The sequence below is a fragment of the Gavia stellata genome, chromosome 1 (genome assembly GCF_030936135.1).
Source record: "Gavia stellata isolate bGavSte3 chromosome 1, bGavSte3.hap2, whole genome shotgun sequence".
Lineage (NCBI taxonomy): Eukaryota > Metazoa > Chordata > Aves > Gaviiformes > Gaviidae > Gavia > Gavia stellata.
Genome location: NC_082594.1, coordinates 2,216,167 through 2,229,860, shown reverse-complemented (window position 1 = coordinate 2,229,860; position 13,694 = coordinate 2,216,167). Strand labels below are relative to the sequence as shown.

At 49.4% G+C, this 13,694-nt stretch overlaps 1 protein-coding gene across 2 annotated transcripts in view; it reads right to left on the bottom strand.

The window, feature by feature from the left end:
* Positions 1 to 13,694, bottom strand: part of FAM168A (family with sequence similarity 168 member A) — a 213,707-nt gene that overhangs the window by 4,530 nt on the left and 195,483 nt on the right. Inside the window, exons 5-6 of one of the 2 annotated variants that reach the window (XM_059817214.1) lie at positions 8,077 to 8,202; positions 794 to 936 (exon numbers count right to left, since the gene is read on the bottom strand). In XM_059817214.1, the coding sequence (XP_059673197.1) occupies positions 794 to 936; positions 8,077 to 8,202 (269 nt within the window). The remainder of the gene's footprint in view (positions 1 to 793; positions 937 to 8,076; positions 8,203 to 13,694) is intronic. The other variant, XM_059817219.1, reaches the window with a different exon arrangement.

Genomic DNA, 13,694 nt, shown 5'->3' with positions numbered 1-13,694 from the left:
ACCACAACGTGGTAATTTGACATTAAAGAGGAGGGGGAAGTTAGGGAAGCCGTAGGGCCAGATTGCTCTGAGGAGCTCGTGATCTTCAGTGGGAAGGGGCATCAAGGTGATCTTCAGAGGACATCTGCCCTAAATTGCATCCCTGTGGAGGATCTTGGCCCCAGCACATAGCTGGAGGCAGTGGCAATGCAGGAGCAGAGAAGATGGTACTGGAAATCCATCCAGGCGCTCAGGGAGCAGCTCCTCCATGAGGACACGAATCTGGGTCACGCCTGAAGTAGCTTGTGCTGGTGAAGGTGACACAGGGGCTTTTCCATGAGAGGTGGAAGGAGGGCAATGCAAGTCAAGTGAGATGCCAATGGCCACCAGCAAGTGGACCTTATGGTGACCGAGGCTCATCTGTGGCCCTGGGGAAGAGCAGTGTTGGGAGCTGGGGAGGGTGGGGAGAGGTGGGTGCAGGGACCATCCTGGAGCCAGCAAGCCCTGGCAGTCAGGCGTGTGATTTTGGGGGAAGGGACCTGATTCTCAACCTGACCAAGCCACAAGGATGCCACTGCGTTGACTCTGCTGCACACCGACAATGCCTCATCCAGAGGATCCAATGGAGGAGGTAGAAGAGAGACCCCCAGCATCCCGGAGCCCCACCGAGCCCCACCATGAGCACCTCCATCCCACCAGGACATGGGTGCTCAGCCCTGATGGCCAAAGACGAAGCCCTGCAGGAACTTCGGGCTGTATTTGCACACCGCTGAGCAAGGCAGTGAGCTGCCGCGGCGGCCGGCGAGGCACCTACCTGGGTGTACAGGTTCTGCTGTGGATAGGCACTTCTGATGGGGTACATAGCGGTTTGGTACGGATTTGGAGACGGCGAGTAGGGAGGAGGTGCGTTGTTACTCTGGGTCGGTGGGACCTTGTAGGGAGTCCCCGCAGTGTACCCTGGCAAAGAGAAGAGGAGTCCAAGTTAGCGTGAGGATTTACAGCTGCAGAGCTGGTCCACCCAGCACATGAGCAACCTGAGCCACCGTTCATGATGGCTGCTCGCTGGGCATCACTCAGCACGGAGGAGACGTACCGAGATGCACCAGCATCTGCTGACGTCCCATGAAACCCACCAAGCCGAGACCTCTGAGTCCAGCATCCAGCCCCTGGCTAATCCGTCACAGCAGCCGGGGCCGCATCCTCCACCCAGCCCGGCAGTGGCTCTTCCCACGCTGCCTACACCGGGCCATAGAGCTGATGAGTATTCCCATGGTCAAGGCATGACTTGATGGGACTCAACCAGCACTTAAATCACCTAAGACAGCAGTATCCCCACATCTACTTACCCGTCTCTATATATCTACTTGATGAGAATAATTTTTTTCCCTCTCCCCTCCCCAGATTTTTGTCCTTTCACCTTTTTTGCTCGGGGTGTGATGGGCAAAACCAGAATTTAATTGCTGGAGGATGTAATTTCATGGGACAGCATTGCTGTCCCTTGCTTACGTCCCCAAGCAATGACCGGAAAAGCAGCAACACTGATGATCCAAACCTTAATATTAAGGTGAAAATGATGGATGCCTTTAAGTATTTCATCAAGGTGGATAGTGCTGAGCAGATTGCCTCTCCAGCAAAGGAGGGCTGTCACCATCAGCTCACCTTGCAGGTGGGAGATGCAACCCCAAGTGATGCTCAAGCACCTCTATACCTGTCCTGCTCCCCGCAGGCTATTTGCATTAGCGACAAAAGCAGCAAATCTGCTTTATTGCCATTAAGAAAAGCCATTTGCTCTGCTCGGTAAACAGGCACGGTAGGCTGCTGGCAAGCTGGAGGAGCAGCGGGGGCTTGGGAGGGCAGCGGTTAGGCAGGCGCAGGCAGCTGGGGAAATGTCCCTTGCAATATTTGTGGTCTTGCTATGGCAGATTGCAATTTTTGTCTTTCTTCTTTTTGGACGTAAGGAAAAGAAAATGGACTTCAGCATCCCCCAGTCTTCCCCATCATCCCATCAGGCTGTTTAGCTGGAGCACCCAGGCCCCAGATTTACACTTTACCGAAGATCTAAAGAAACCTTAACATGTAGGAGATGCTGAGTATATGGGGAACAAACTAAAATGAAGGATCCTTTCCAAAACATGGAAATTTTTCCCCAAAAATAAACCTAGACTAACAAAAAATAACCTAAAGGATAACGTGATAGCTGACCTGCTGGCTGTGGGTGTCACTTTGGGTTTTTGCTGCTATCTGCATTAAGTTCTGAGCTGTCTGGTGCTTATTAAATTATATTTTCCTTCCAAGAAGACCCAGCGGTACCAGCTCAAGATCCTCTAACACAAGTCTGATCATGTTTGTCTTTTTTTCTTAAAGGCTTTCCCTGGAGTGAGGACATCCCTTATGGATTTCCGCTCTTCTTCTGCCTCCTTTCAAGGTACCATCCTACCTGTTGGCTTGTGATGGATATGGGGCCGACCCTCACACCCTCCACCAATTTTCCTCTCCAAAACAAAGGGGTGGCTGTAAGCGGGTCCATTACAACACTACATAATCCAGGTTTTGTGGCAGCAAGGTACCATCAAACCTCCTGGCAAGTATAGCATCTAAAGGAGGTACAAATTGCCCTGAGGATGGGATGTCCCTGCATCAAGGATACACGGCACCTGACTTCCCAACCTTCAGAGGCATTGCCAAGGAAGGCTCCATGAAGTTGCCCCTGAAACATTATTACTTAAGTGCTAAATTAGGGAAAAATCCTCAAGAATACTTAAAGTTGTGCTTTAAGGGGTTTTTTTTAGGGTAGACTAAAAGCTGAGCTGCTGCCACGGGATGCCTCAGGCTGCATCAAGTGTACAGTGAAGGTATCAAGGTGTTGGTCACAGCCTGATGAATGGTTAAAAAAATGGAAACGGTAAAAAAATCTGCTTGCACGAGCAAGGAAAAGCAGTGGGCTGGGATGGCTGGTGAGAAACGGTAGCCAGCTCTCGCAGGAGGGCTGGGAGAAATTATCCTTAGAGCAAACGGGCCCCAAAGACTGTGTAAGATGGAGAGGAAAAGTCAAGGCTCAGCCCAGCGATAAGACGTCTAAACACTCAAATGTAATGAACTAATTTACTCAACCAGTGTTCAGGGCAGCAATTAACGCAGGCCAAGATTTCAAGTCTGCTAATATCCCCTATTATCTGCCCAGCACTGAAACGGCGTGAAGATAACAAGGAGCTTTTGAGGAACTCCCAAACAGCATCTCACTGCCTCCTGATTACTGCAGATTGGAAAAAATGCGTTAATTAAACAGCGGAATAGTCTGTGACCTTTTTTCTGATTCACATTAGCAGGAGAGCAACTATCTTTAACTGAGGGATGGAAGCAGCGAGAGGAAATGCAGGTTCGAAACGGCCGTATTCACCATAGCAGCAGCAGTGGAGACTCCTCCATCGTGAAGTCCTCCAGGAACCCAACAACGTCACCTACAGACCGACCAACCTCCTGTTTTTCAATCTTACGGATTTTTTTTTCTGTTCTGAACTCCTTTTTTCAAACAAAGACCTTGGAGGCTGCCAGTTCCCAGCATCACGCTTCATTTCTGATGGGCGTCTGGAGATGTGGACCAGCTCAAGGCTACGTGGTTTCACCGCCTTGAATGCTAACGCTTACTGCAGTTTCCCGATTGCTGAATCCCGGACAATTTAGCTATGATACTAAAAAAGGTTTTAAACGTAATAGTCCAGGCAGATGTAATCTTCCATGTTTATAAATCAGGATAAAATAGAACAATTTGCAGGTAAAAATGACACATAATCAAGTTTTAATGACGCAAGATGATGGAGGCTCCTCTCGGAAAAGCATGTCTGACAGCTAATTTTAAAGCCTAATTATGACTATCTACCACCTTATTAAGATTAGGAGGTTGGCATAGCCCGTGCTTCTTCTGCTTCACGGTTCAGAAGCAGGCTGGGATTTTAAAAGCAATAGCAAGCCTTTAAGCTCCAGCTTCTATTAAAATTGCTGATTCAATCCCTCATGCCACTCCAGAAATCGCAACCTTATTGATCCCGCAACACAGAAGTGCCCTGCATTGCACAGATGAATTTTTCTGTATTAGCTCCAAGGCTGGTAAGGGGGAAAAAAAAAAGCTTTGTGCTGAATTTTTTATCACCAACTCCTCTTGTTTCCACATGAAGAGTTCACCACAAGCATGATTAGACGGATAAGGAATTGGCTGGACGGCCACATCCAGAGATACAGTCAACAGCTCAATGTCCAAGTGGAAACCAGTAACGAGTGGTGTCCCTCAAGAGTTGGTACTGGGACCAATATGGTTTAATACCTTCACCAATGACATAGACGGTGCGATCGAGTGCACTCTCAGCAAGTTTGCAGATGACACCAAGCTGAGTGGTGCAGTTGATTCACTAGTGGGAAGGGACGCAATCCAGAGCGACCTGGACAAGTTTGAGGAGTCGGCCCAGGTGAACCTCATGAGGTTCAACAAGGCCAAGTGCAAGGTCCTGCACCTGGGTGGGGGCAACCCCCAGTATCCATACAGGCTGGGGGATGAAGGGTTGGAGAGCAGTCCTGCGGAGAAGGACTTTGGGGTACTGGTGGATGAAAAGCAGGACATGAGCTGGCAACGTGTGCTCGCAGCCCAGAAAGCCAACTGTATCCTGGGCTGCATCCAGAGCAGCGTGGCCAGCAGGTCGAGGGAGGGGATTCTGCCCCTCTGCTCTGCTCTGGTGAGACCCCACTGCAGCACTGCGTCCAGCTCTGGGGTCCTCAGCACAGGGAAGACATGGACCTGTGGGAGCGGGTCCAGAGGAGGGTCACGAAGATGATCAGAGGGCTGGAACACCTCTGCTGTGAGGACAGGCTGAGAGGGTTGGGGTTGTTCAGCCTGGAGAAGAGAAGGCTCCGGGGAGACCTTACTGCGACCTTTCAATATATAAACAGGGCTTGTATGAAAGTTTATAGAATGGACATAAGGAAGACATTTCTTATGATGAGGGTGGTGAGACACTGGCACAGGTTGCCCAGAGATGTTGTGGATGCCCCAACCCTGGAAGTGTTCAAGGTCAGGTTGGACGGGGCTCTGAGCAACCTGATCTGGTGGAAGATGTCCCTGCTTGTGGCAGGGGGTTGGACTAGGTGATCTTTAAGGTTCCTTCCAACCCAAACCATTCTGTGATTCCATGATTCTGTGTTTCTATAAAAACAGACTTGCATTTTTTCAGTAAATTCAAGCTGTGTCTAAGGAGGCTGGACTCAGCGCACTCCCACCCCTGGGAGCAGAAGGAAGATCCCCTGAGGAAGACACAGGGCAGAACTTGGGGTTCACGCCACGGCAGATTGTGGGCATGAATAAGCAGTCACGAGCAGCTCTGGGAGGTCCTACTCGGTTGCATGGCCCAGTTGAGTCTGACTGGTTCCGGGTATCTGGTCCTTCTTCTGCCACTGCCCTCCAGCCCGGCTCATCCTCCTCCAGCCTTTTTCCCGGCTTTATTGTCCGTCCACCTTCCCCGCACCCAGGGGGGCTGGAGGAACAGCTTTGGAGTGGTGAGCATGGGGACATCACAGGGGATGATGCCACGGTGGGGACACCAGCACGGGCAGCTGCCTGGCAGGCTTGCATTGCCTCCGCCAAAGTCCTTCCCGGCACATGGTCACTGCCACCACTATCCTCAGCAGGCAGATAAAAGCAAACAGGAGGCTCTGGGGCAGAAATGACCATAAAATCTCTAACCTTGCTCACTACTCTGCGCAAAGCTTTGTGTCTATGACCCCCCTGATCCCAACTGGAGCATCTAAGCAACAAAACAAAATACCTCAGACAAAACTAAGCTTTGAAAACCCGTCATTAAAGGACAAAAAGCCAAAAGGCAAAGGCAAGTCCCCACACTGCAGGCAAGGCCAGGGTGAAGGCACCTGGGCAGTCCTTACCCAGCCTTTAAGCTCATGTGTGTCTTGCCATCGTCTTTCACTGCAGGTTCACAGCCCAGCGGAGCCCTCAACACCCCTTCTGTCTTACTGGGGAGGTACTGAGCAGCTATTGCACATTTATTCATATTTATCCCTGTTCAGCGTGCAGCTCCAGTCCATACTGGTGGGCACTCTTCACCCTGGGAACAGAAGGACTTATCTCCCAGGCTTCTCCGTGGCTCTCCTCCATCCAGATCTGACACCTTGCTGATGCTCATGAGTAAGCTCTCACCCGTCTCCTGCCACGGGACACCTGGAGAAGGCTGTTCTCCCAAGAAAAAAACCCGGGCTAGGTGAGATCGAGCCAAAGGACAGAACTAGTTTGGGATGCTCAACCTGAAATGCTTCTGATTTTTCAGAGCCTGTGCTTGAGATGGCATCTCCCAGCAGAGCTCTGGCAAAGCCAACGGCAGCTATAAGCCTGAAGCATCGCTGCAAATCAAACCTCAAGGCTTTATCTATTAAATTTAATGTCTGAATTAAACATGCCCAAGCCAGTTCTCTGGAAGAGCGGCCAACCTGCATGGGTCTGGCCGTGACGGCACTATTAATCTCCTTTATCACCCACACTGCGTGACCACAGCCAAATTTGGCCCCCAAACCCTTTCCTACCCCAGTACCTGCTCTTGCCCTCTCTGATTTCGGGGGAGGAATCTCACCTGCAGCACCCCAGTGGTACAACGGGCAGGAGAAATCCCATCCAAGCATGGGTTGAACTCCAAGGGAATTTTGCCGAATAATATCTAGGTTTCTACTAATTAGACACTGAGTTACAACTCAGTCAAATCTGGTCTGGCATGAAATTAGGTGCGATGCAAAGCCCACGCACCGTGTCAGGCGTACAGCCCCTACCCCAAAGAATGGTAGGGTTGTCCCTTTTCAAAGAGCAAGTCTCCCAAAGGCTTTTAATAGGTTTATTTTTCACAATTATTTTCATCAAAAAAAGGAAACAATATTTTTTCCCCTCATGTCATTCTGTGAATGATTTAATTTAGCAACAAAAAGGGAGCCTGGAGCAGAGAGCCGGTGAGGAACGCTTCAACCCACGTGTGTGCATGGGCACAGCGATCCCAGCCAGAGTCACTTTAAGATACCTTATCGTTTTTTCTCCAAATATAACTGGGAGTTTCTCCAGGTCCCAGGGGTGTTTGGAAGGTTAATTTTGCATTTCGAACCTAGCAGCGGTCCCACCTCACGCTTGCAGCACGCCCCACGCTAGCCATGCCCTGGCTTTAGCAGGCGAGGGGAGGGCAAGAGCAGGCAGGAGCAGTCGGGCAGGGGCCAGAGGACACCCCACATACCAGGGGAAGCACCGGGGGCTTATCAGGGAGCTTATCACCCCTCCTGGAGGCACTATTTGGCCTCTTAGGGGATGAGATTACAAGGCTCCACCTGGAAAAGCCTGTTCGACTGCGATCCATCAGCAGCATCTCCTCCCCCTGCCTCTGCTCAGCCAATTTGAGTTAAAAGGTGGGAATTTCACCCGGGTTCCTTGAAAATCATGCTTTATTTTGGAATTCTCTCTTTCACTTTTAAGGGAATAAGAAATAATCTCCCTTTGGTTTTTTCTATGCATACCGTTCTGCTCAAGCACAGAGCATCACCACTGCAGATATACAGCTGCAAACAACCTCAGGTTGCTCCTGGGGGCCCAAACGCTCAGCTAAAAGAGAAGACCTTCACCCTTCTCCACTTGACTTCCTCCCCTGAAGGAGCGCTAGGAGGGTCGGTGCTCTCCTTTTCATGCTCCTTCATGGTTTTAACACATGCGAACGGAAAGGTGCAGGGATGCTGCCGCCTTTTCAGAAGAAAAAACCCAAGAGCGCTGCAAAATTTCATCCCAGAAGGGAATTGCAGCAGCAGCGCAATGCTCCCACCAGGCAGCGCTGGAAGCAGAAGGTGTTGGATCTGCTACACGGTGCCAGCGAGCACCCCCAGGACCTGCAGCACCCTCACCTCTCTCAGGGCTCAGCACCCAGGGAAGGAGACATGGATACCTGCACGGACATGAATGATCCCATCCGTTGCGAACAGGCTGATCCCAAATAACCCCATCCCCAAATAACCCACAGGAGGGAAGGCAAATGGGCACAAAACAACCAAGTAAAACCCCAGAAGAAAAGGTTTATTTACTGAATGCTGCAGAAGAAGCCTGATAAGTTCTGTTCTCGGTCCCGGTGTCCACCGGGAGGTGGAAGGTGCCCTCCGTGGCACAGGAGGAGGAGGTCTGTGGCCAGGCTTGCTTCATCAGAAGTGTAGCTTGAGTGGAGACAGAGAAGAGGTGTCACACAGAGCAATGAAGATACAACTTCCCGCATTTATGTCACATTTGAACCACTCTGCTGCTCTCTTCCTTTCCCCCCCACTTTTTAAGGACAACTATCCGTAGGAATTTCACACCGTGGTTCCTCTCGCCCCACCTACTCCCCGTGGAGGGATGGTTTGCACAGTGCATTGCAGCAAACCAGTTACCTACCCCAAACGACTGGTTTCCTGAGCGAAGTGACCTGCATGAAGATCTACACCTGGGGGACATGGCCAGCAGAGCCACCCCAGATACCACCGGTCACCTCTGTGCATAAGGACCAGTACCGGCTGTCCTTGGCCTTGTGTTTCCCAGCTGGAAAACTGGCTGAGCCTGGTGTGCAAGGCATTTTATTCACAGTAAAACCCTTTGAGATGCTGGCATGGCAGGTACCACCAGAGGACAAGGTACGGCTCGCTGTGACCATCCCATCACAGAGTTGGGTGGTCCTTAGAAATTCTGGAAAGGACAGTCAGCAGAAGCAGTGGCCTTGGGCAGGTGGCCCTATATCCCAGTGTGCGGAAAAGTATTTATGAAGCCAAGTAAGATAATCCAGAAGAATCTCAAAAGCCAAATCTTGTGGGATTTGAGAAGGGACCAACAGAATTCAGTCATTTTGTGGGTCTTGAGTTTTCTGAATGAGGAAAAGGTCTTATGCTAACTGCCATAAAGCACCTCTGTATGATGAACCAGCACTGGCTATACCTTTATCCTATATCCAAACACATTGCCAATGCTTATCTAAGGACTGCCATTACACCAAAGGCTTTCTGGAGCACATCTACGGGGAAGGCAGATCACCAACACAAGCCTACAAACAGGCTCCTTCCCAAAATTGGTGCCTCTGGGAAAGGCTTAACAGGTCTTTTTCTGTTTGTCTTTTTTCCCTCCCTGAAACTATGGATCTGTCCTAACTTTTGGTTCTAGACTAATCTCAAACGGTGGCCTCCACCATCCTTGGTTCAAGTCCCACCACCTCCCAACGGAGCACACACATTTTTTGAAAGCCTCAGCCAGTTATTACAGCTTGCTGCTCACCAGTTTAACAAGCTGCTCTAGCTGTCATTATAAAAGAAATAAGCTCCAGGTTTTCCATGTACCGCAATACGTATTTCGCACACCCAGCTAGTAAGGAAAGAAAATCAAGCGAGGGTTGATCAATCCTCAGCAAGTCGCTTACTGATTTAGACCTCGCTGTGAAGTTGTGCAGGGTAAAGGAGGTAAAATGATGCAGCTGCTAGAATCAGAGAAAATCACCAATTTATGGGTTCTTCAAAAGTATTTTTTGTGAATGCAGAAGGTAGACTGTTGACACGCTCGCTCTACACCAAATTACTGAATTCCCCAAGATCTCTAGAAGGTTGGAGGTCAGGGTGTGTCCCCGTTGATCCCTTCCCCTCGCGCAGGTGGCATTAGGGACGGGTAGGATTTCCCTAGAGATGCGGTAAAGGGGTTTTGGGTCAGGTCTGCCAACTCAAGAGATTCTGGAGAAGAAAAAAGAAAAAAAAAAGGACCTTTGGGCAAGAGAAGAACAACAGAGGTGTGATTTTGTAGGCAGGGATCTGTTTCTGATAGCAGAACCAGCCAAGCTCGGACAAAGCCATCCAGGGCAGAAAGAGGAGCTCTTTGGGAAGGACACCACGACCCACAGGAGGAGGTGGTGGGTTCCTTATCCTCCCGTTGGCCCCAAGGGAGTCACCCATGAAGACATTTTAAAGCTGCACTTCATAACTCCTTCTCCCAAGCAAGTTCCTACCCCTGAGGGGCTCAGCGCTAAGCCCCACAGAAGGGACTTCATGACTTGGTCAGGGGTTGTAAACCTTTCTGCAGCCCAAAGGCAAGAGGAATGATGTTTCAAGCCCCTCCAACGCCTCCATTGCCTGCTCAGCCTCTTAATTAACCATCTCTGAAGATGCAACTGGAACTCTGGAGTGCTGCGGGGCTGGAAGTTGGGGATGAGTGCTTGAGGAGGCTCAAGGAGGGATCGGTGCTGGTGCCACAGCCCATGCCAGCCACAACACAGGTCCTAATGGTTGGACACCACTGCCCAGAGAGAGCGGAGAAGCACTGCTGCAGGTCTGTTGGTCCACCAAAAACTCATAAGACCACTCTCCGAGTGTGGGACAGAAATACAGGAGCATGGAGGACGCCCAGCAGCGATGGTTTACTGGACTGCGTGGCAATCATCAGCTGTGCGGAGATGTTTATGGGTGGAAGATCTGGCTGGATGGTGCTCCACTGCTGGAGACATGGAAATGTGTTCCTCCCTCCCCACCTTTTTTGAGAGAAAACCAAGGTGGTTTGTGGGAAGTGAAAGATTCAGAGCGCAATTTCTCCTCCACTCGAGCACTGATCGTGTTCTGCTCCGAGCCTGTGCCCCCTCCCAAAGGTTTGTGAGTTCTTAAGGATTTCCAAAGTGCCTTGCTTTATTTTCCATGGTACACGGCACTCCTGAACATCCCACCGGAGAGCTAACGCCCAGCGCTGAGACAGAAACACTCTTTCACTTAGGCTTTTATTCAAAATCAGATTCCTTTTTGCCTCTGGACTTCACAAAGGTTTTAATCTCCAAGACTGATGAGACAATTTATTTAGAAGCTATATGAATCCTTCCTCTGCGGTTTCTCCTCTCCACATTAGACCTACCATAAAATCAAAGTAATTTGGGTCTGAGATGGCTGGGAGCTCGCCACAGCTATGCATGTTCTGTACATTAAATCATGGATCCTCAGGGAATTCATCACTTAAAACTACACAAAAGGGGAACCAAGGAGGCTTCTAGGAACATTAATATCTCCTGGTGCTTTGCAAGAGCTACAATTCACAGAGGTTACAATCCAGCCGTAACTATCTAATATCATTTAAGGTCTATCTCCTGCCAGGGTCTTCTGGATTTGATTTAGCCTCCTGCCTACGCTGTTCATTGAAAAATAAAGAGCTTTTGTTTGTTATCTGTTGGGACCCTGGCAAATCTAGTGGCGGGAACTGGGCAAGCAATGTGAACCGAGCATGGGTCTCTGCAGCGCTGGGACTCGTCTGCCTCCCTGTGAGGACCTCTAACCAACATGGTAATGTTCAGGACGTATTTTAAGTGGAAAAGAGAAAAACATGAACCAGATGTGCGTGAAGAAAATTCCGTGAATTAACTGGAGTACAGAATCGCAACGAAAGGACGAGGCAGATGATAGAGTATATATGGTATATATATTTCTTGCTTCCCCCTGCCAACCTTATTTGTGATGGATACGGCCTTGAGCCTCGTACAGAGTTTGCAATAAGCTTAATTCCCCAGGCAGTCCCATTACTGTGTGCCTGAGTGCCTCAAAACCGTGAGAGCATTTGTTCTTAGAAAGCCTTGCAAGGCTCTACGGGATATTCACCCTGCCAGACCCCCAAGATACCCACCTTAGGGGACCCATTGACATCCCTAAATAGTCGGTGGGCGCCTGTAGAGGACGGTTCAGAGCACTTATGCGGGGAAAGACGATGCCTACGCTTTCCCTCTGCAGAGCAACATTTTCTCCGGGGAGGGCCCAGAAGCAGGGATGGGGGATCGGAGCCTCCGTCCTACCCCACAACATCCCCACAGAGACCCCTAATTTCCGAGGCTGATTTTCGAAATCTCTGTTGTGCTCTGTAAGGGCACTGAAGTAATGGATGCAAAGCATTATTCTCCCCTGCATTATTAATCAGTGCAGTTAAAGCGTAAGCCAGCCTCCATGCGAAAAGTGCGTGCCCTACTTTCAGGAAAAGAAAAAGCATGCTGTAATGAAGGAAGTTAAAGCAAAACAACCATCTCAGGAAGACAGAATGCCTGGGAGGCAACATGCACCAGGCTTAATGAAGACATACATTATTTTATTATTTTTTTTAAATTGGCATGCCTCGTGTCTCTGCAGTAAAGTTATTTTAGGCGCTTATTTTTACACGCTTGAAAGGAAAGTTTTTTTCATAACACTGTCCTAAATAACCAGGCTTATTGCAAGCACCAGAGTTTGCAATGCCGGTGTTTTGCAGTGATCTTGTAGCCTGCCTCGTGTCTCTCCCTCTAACAAATATGGGAAAATGCAACAGGAAAATCACACAAGGCAGAAACTTGTGTTGTTTCAATGAATCGGGGTGGAAAGAAATTCATTGCCTTGCTGAACGTGGGGCTCCTTTGGTTGAGCTTTGCAAGCAATGCAGTGGCTAGCTGTTATCTATGCCTTGGGAAGGGTTGGTTTGAAATAAACCGGTGAAGAATTTATCATCGTTTTGGTGCTCAAACATTAGCAAATATTCACCAGATACCTGACACTGAGAGGGGGAGGAATCAAGACTGCTTCCAGTTACCACTTTCCTTTCCTCACTGCTGCTGGACCTGCATGGACCAAGGGGACTCTAGACTTCTTCAAGCTCCTCTCCATGCCTTCTTACGCTTCTCTGATTGAGGCAATTACAAAGTTTGGGACACTAAATCATTTAATTTTCCACGTGGACCCCAGGGTCTTGGGAACCATGAGGTCAACAGAAGAGCATGAGCATCGCTGACTTCCAGCAAGGCGCCAGGGACTGTAGCGTGAGTGTTTGGAGGACATCAAGAACGGAAGTGGATGACATGTAAGTAGCAGGTATTTGAAAACTAGACTTGGAAAATTAACCACCACTGATGGACTTGTTTTCACTTGGGGTGAAGCACACCAAGGGCAGTCTTCATCTTCACTCAGTGGTTGATCTCTTGTTAAGATTTTGCATGGAAGCCAAGCAAAACTCATGAGGTTTGGGGCAAGAGACACCTAACCAGAGAGAGCTTGTCTGAGGAACACCTTTAGGGTGGACCAGAGAGGGTGATCAAGCTTGTACAGAACAGTTTCTTTCAAGACTGACAGCTCACTTTCAGCGACATCCCACAAATCCAGAAGTCACAAGCAAAGGATGGTCTTCCCACTCTTTTCGACCTGTGTTCCAAGTAGTATCGAGGTGCACGTTTGCCTGGTTAACCTAAATACGGAGAATCAGATACCCAAGCAGATGAAACTTTGGTTTGTGATTGCTTTTTTTAGTGATCCTGAAGGATTTCTGCCAGCCGGTACCACCCCCATCCCAGACCGGGAGGTTTGAAACAGAAGAACCTTGTCGGTGGATGGGATGCTTTTGAGAGCAGCAATTCTGCTGGGAACATACAGCATCTCTGCAGCGAGGCAGCTAAAGGCTCAACATCTAAAATTCCTTAAAATTACATTTAGAATTAGTCTGTTCTTTCAGAATCAAAGGTTTTAAAAATAAAGCTGATCCCCTCTGATTCCCAGTGTGTTTGATGGACAGCATGAACCCCAGCAGCACGTTCTTCTCCGCGGCGGGGTTATTTCCAGCCTCCTGTATGACAGCAGCTGATTCAATTTGAGTAAATGCTCTCCGTACCGATACAGACGACTGGTTTTAACTCAGCCACTGAACCACAGTATTA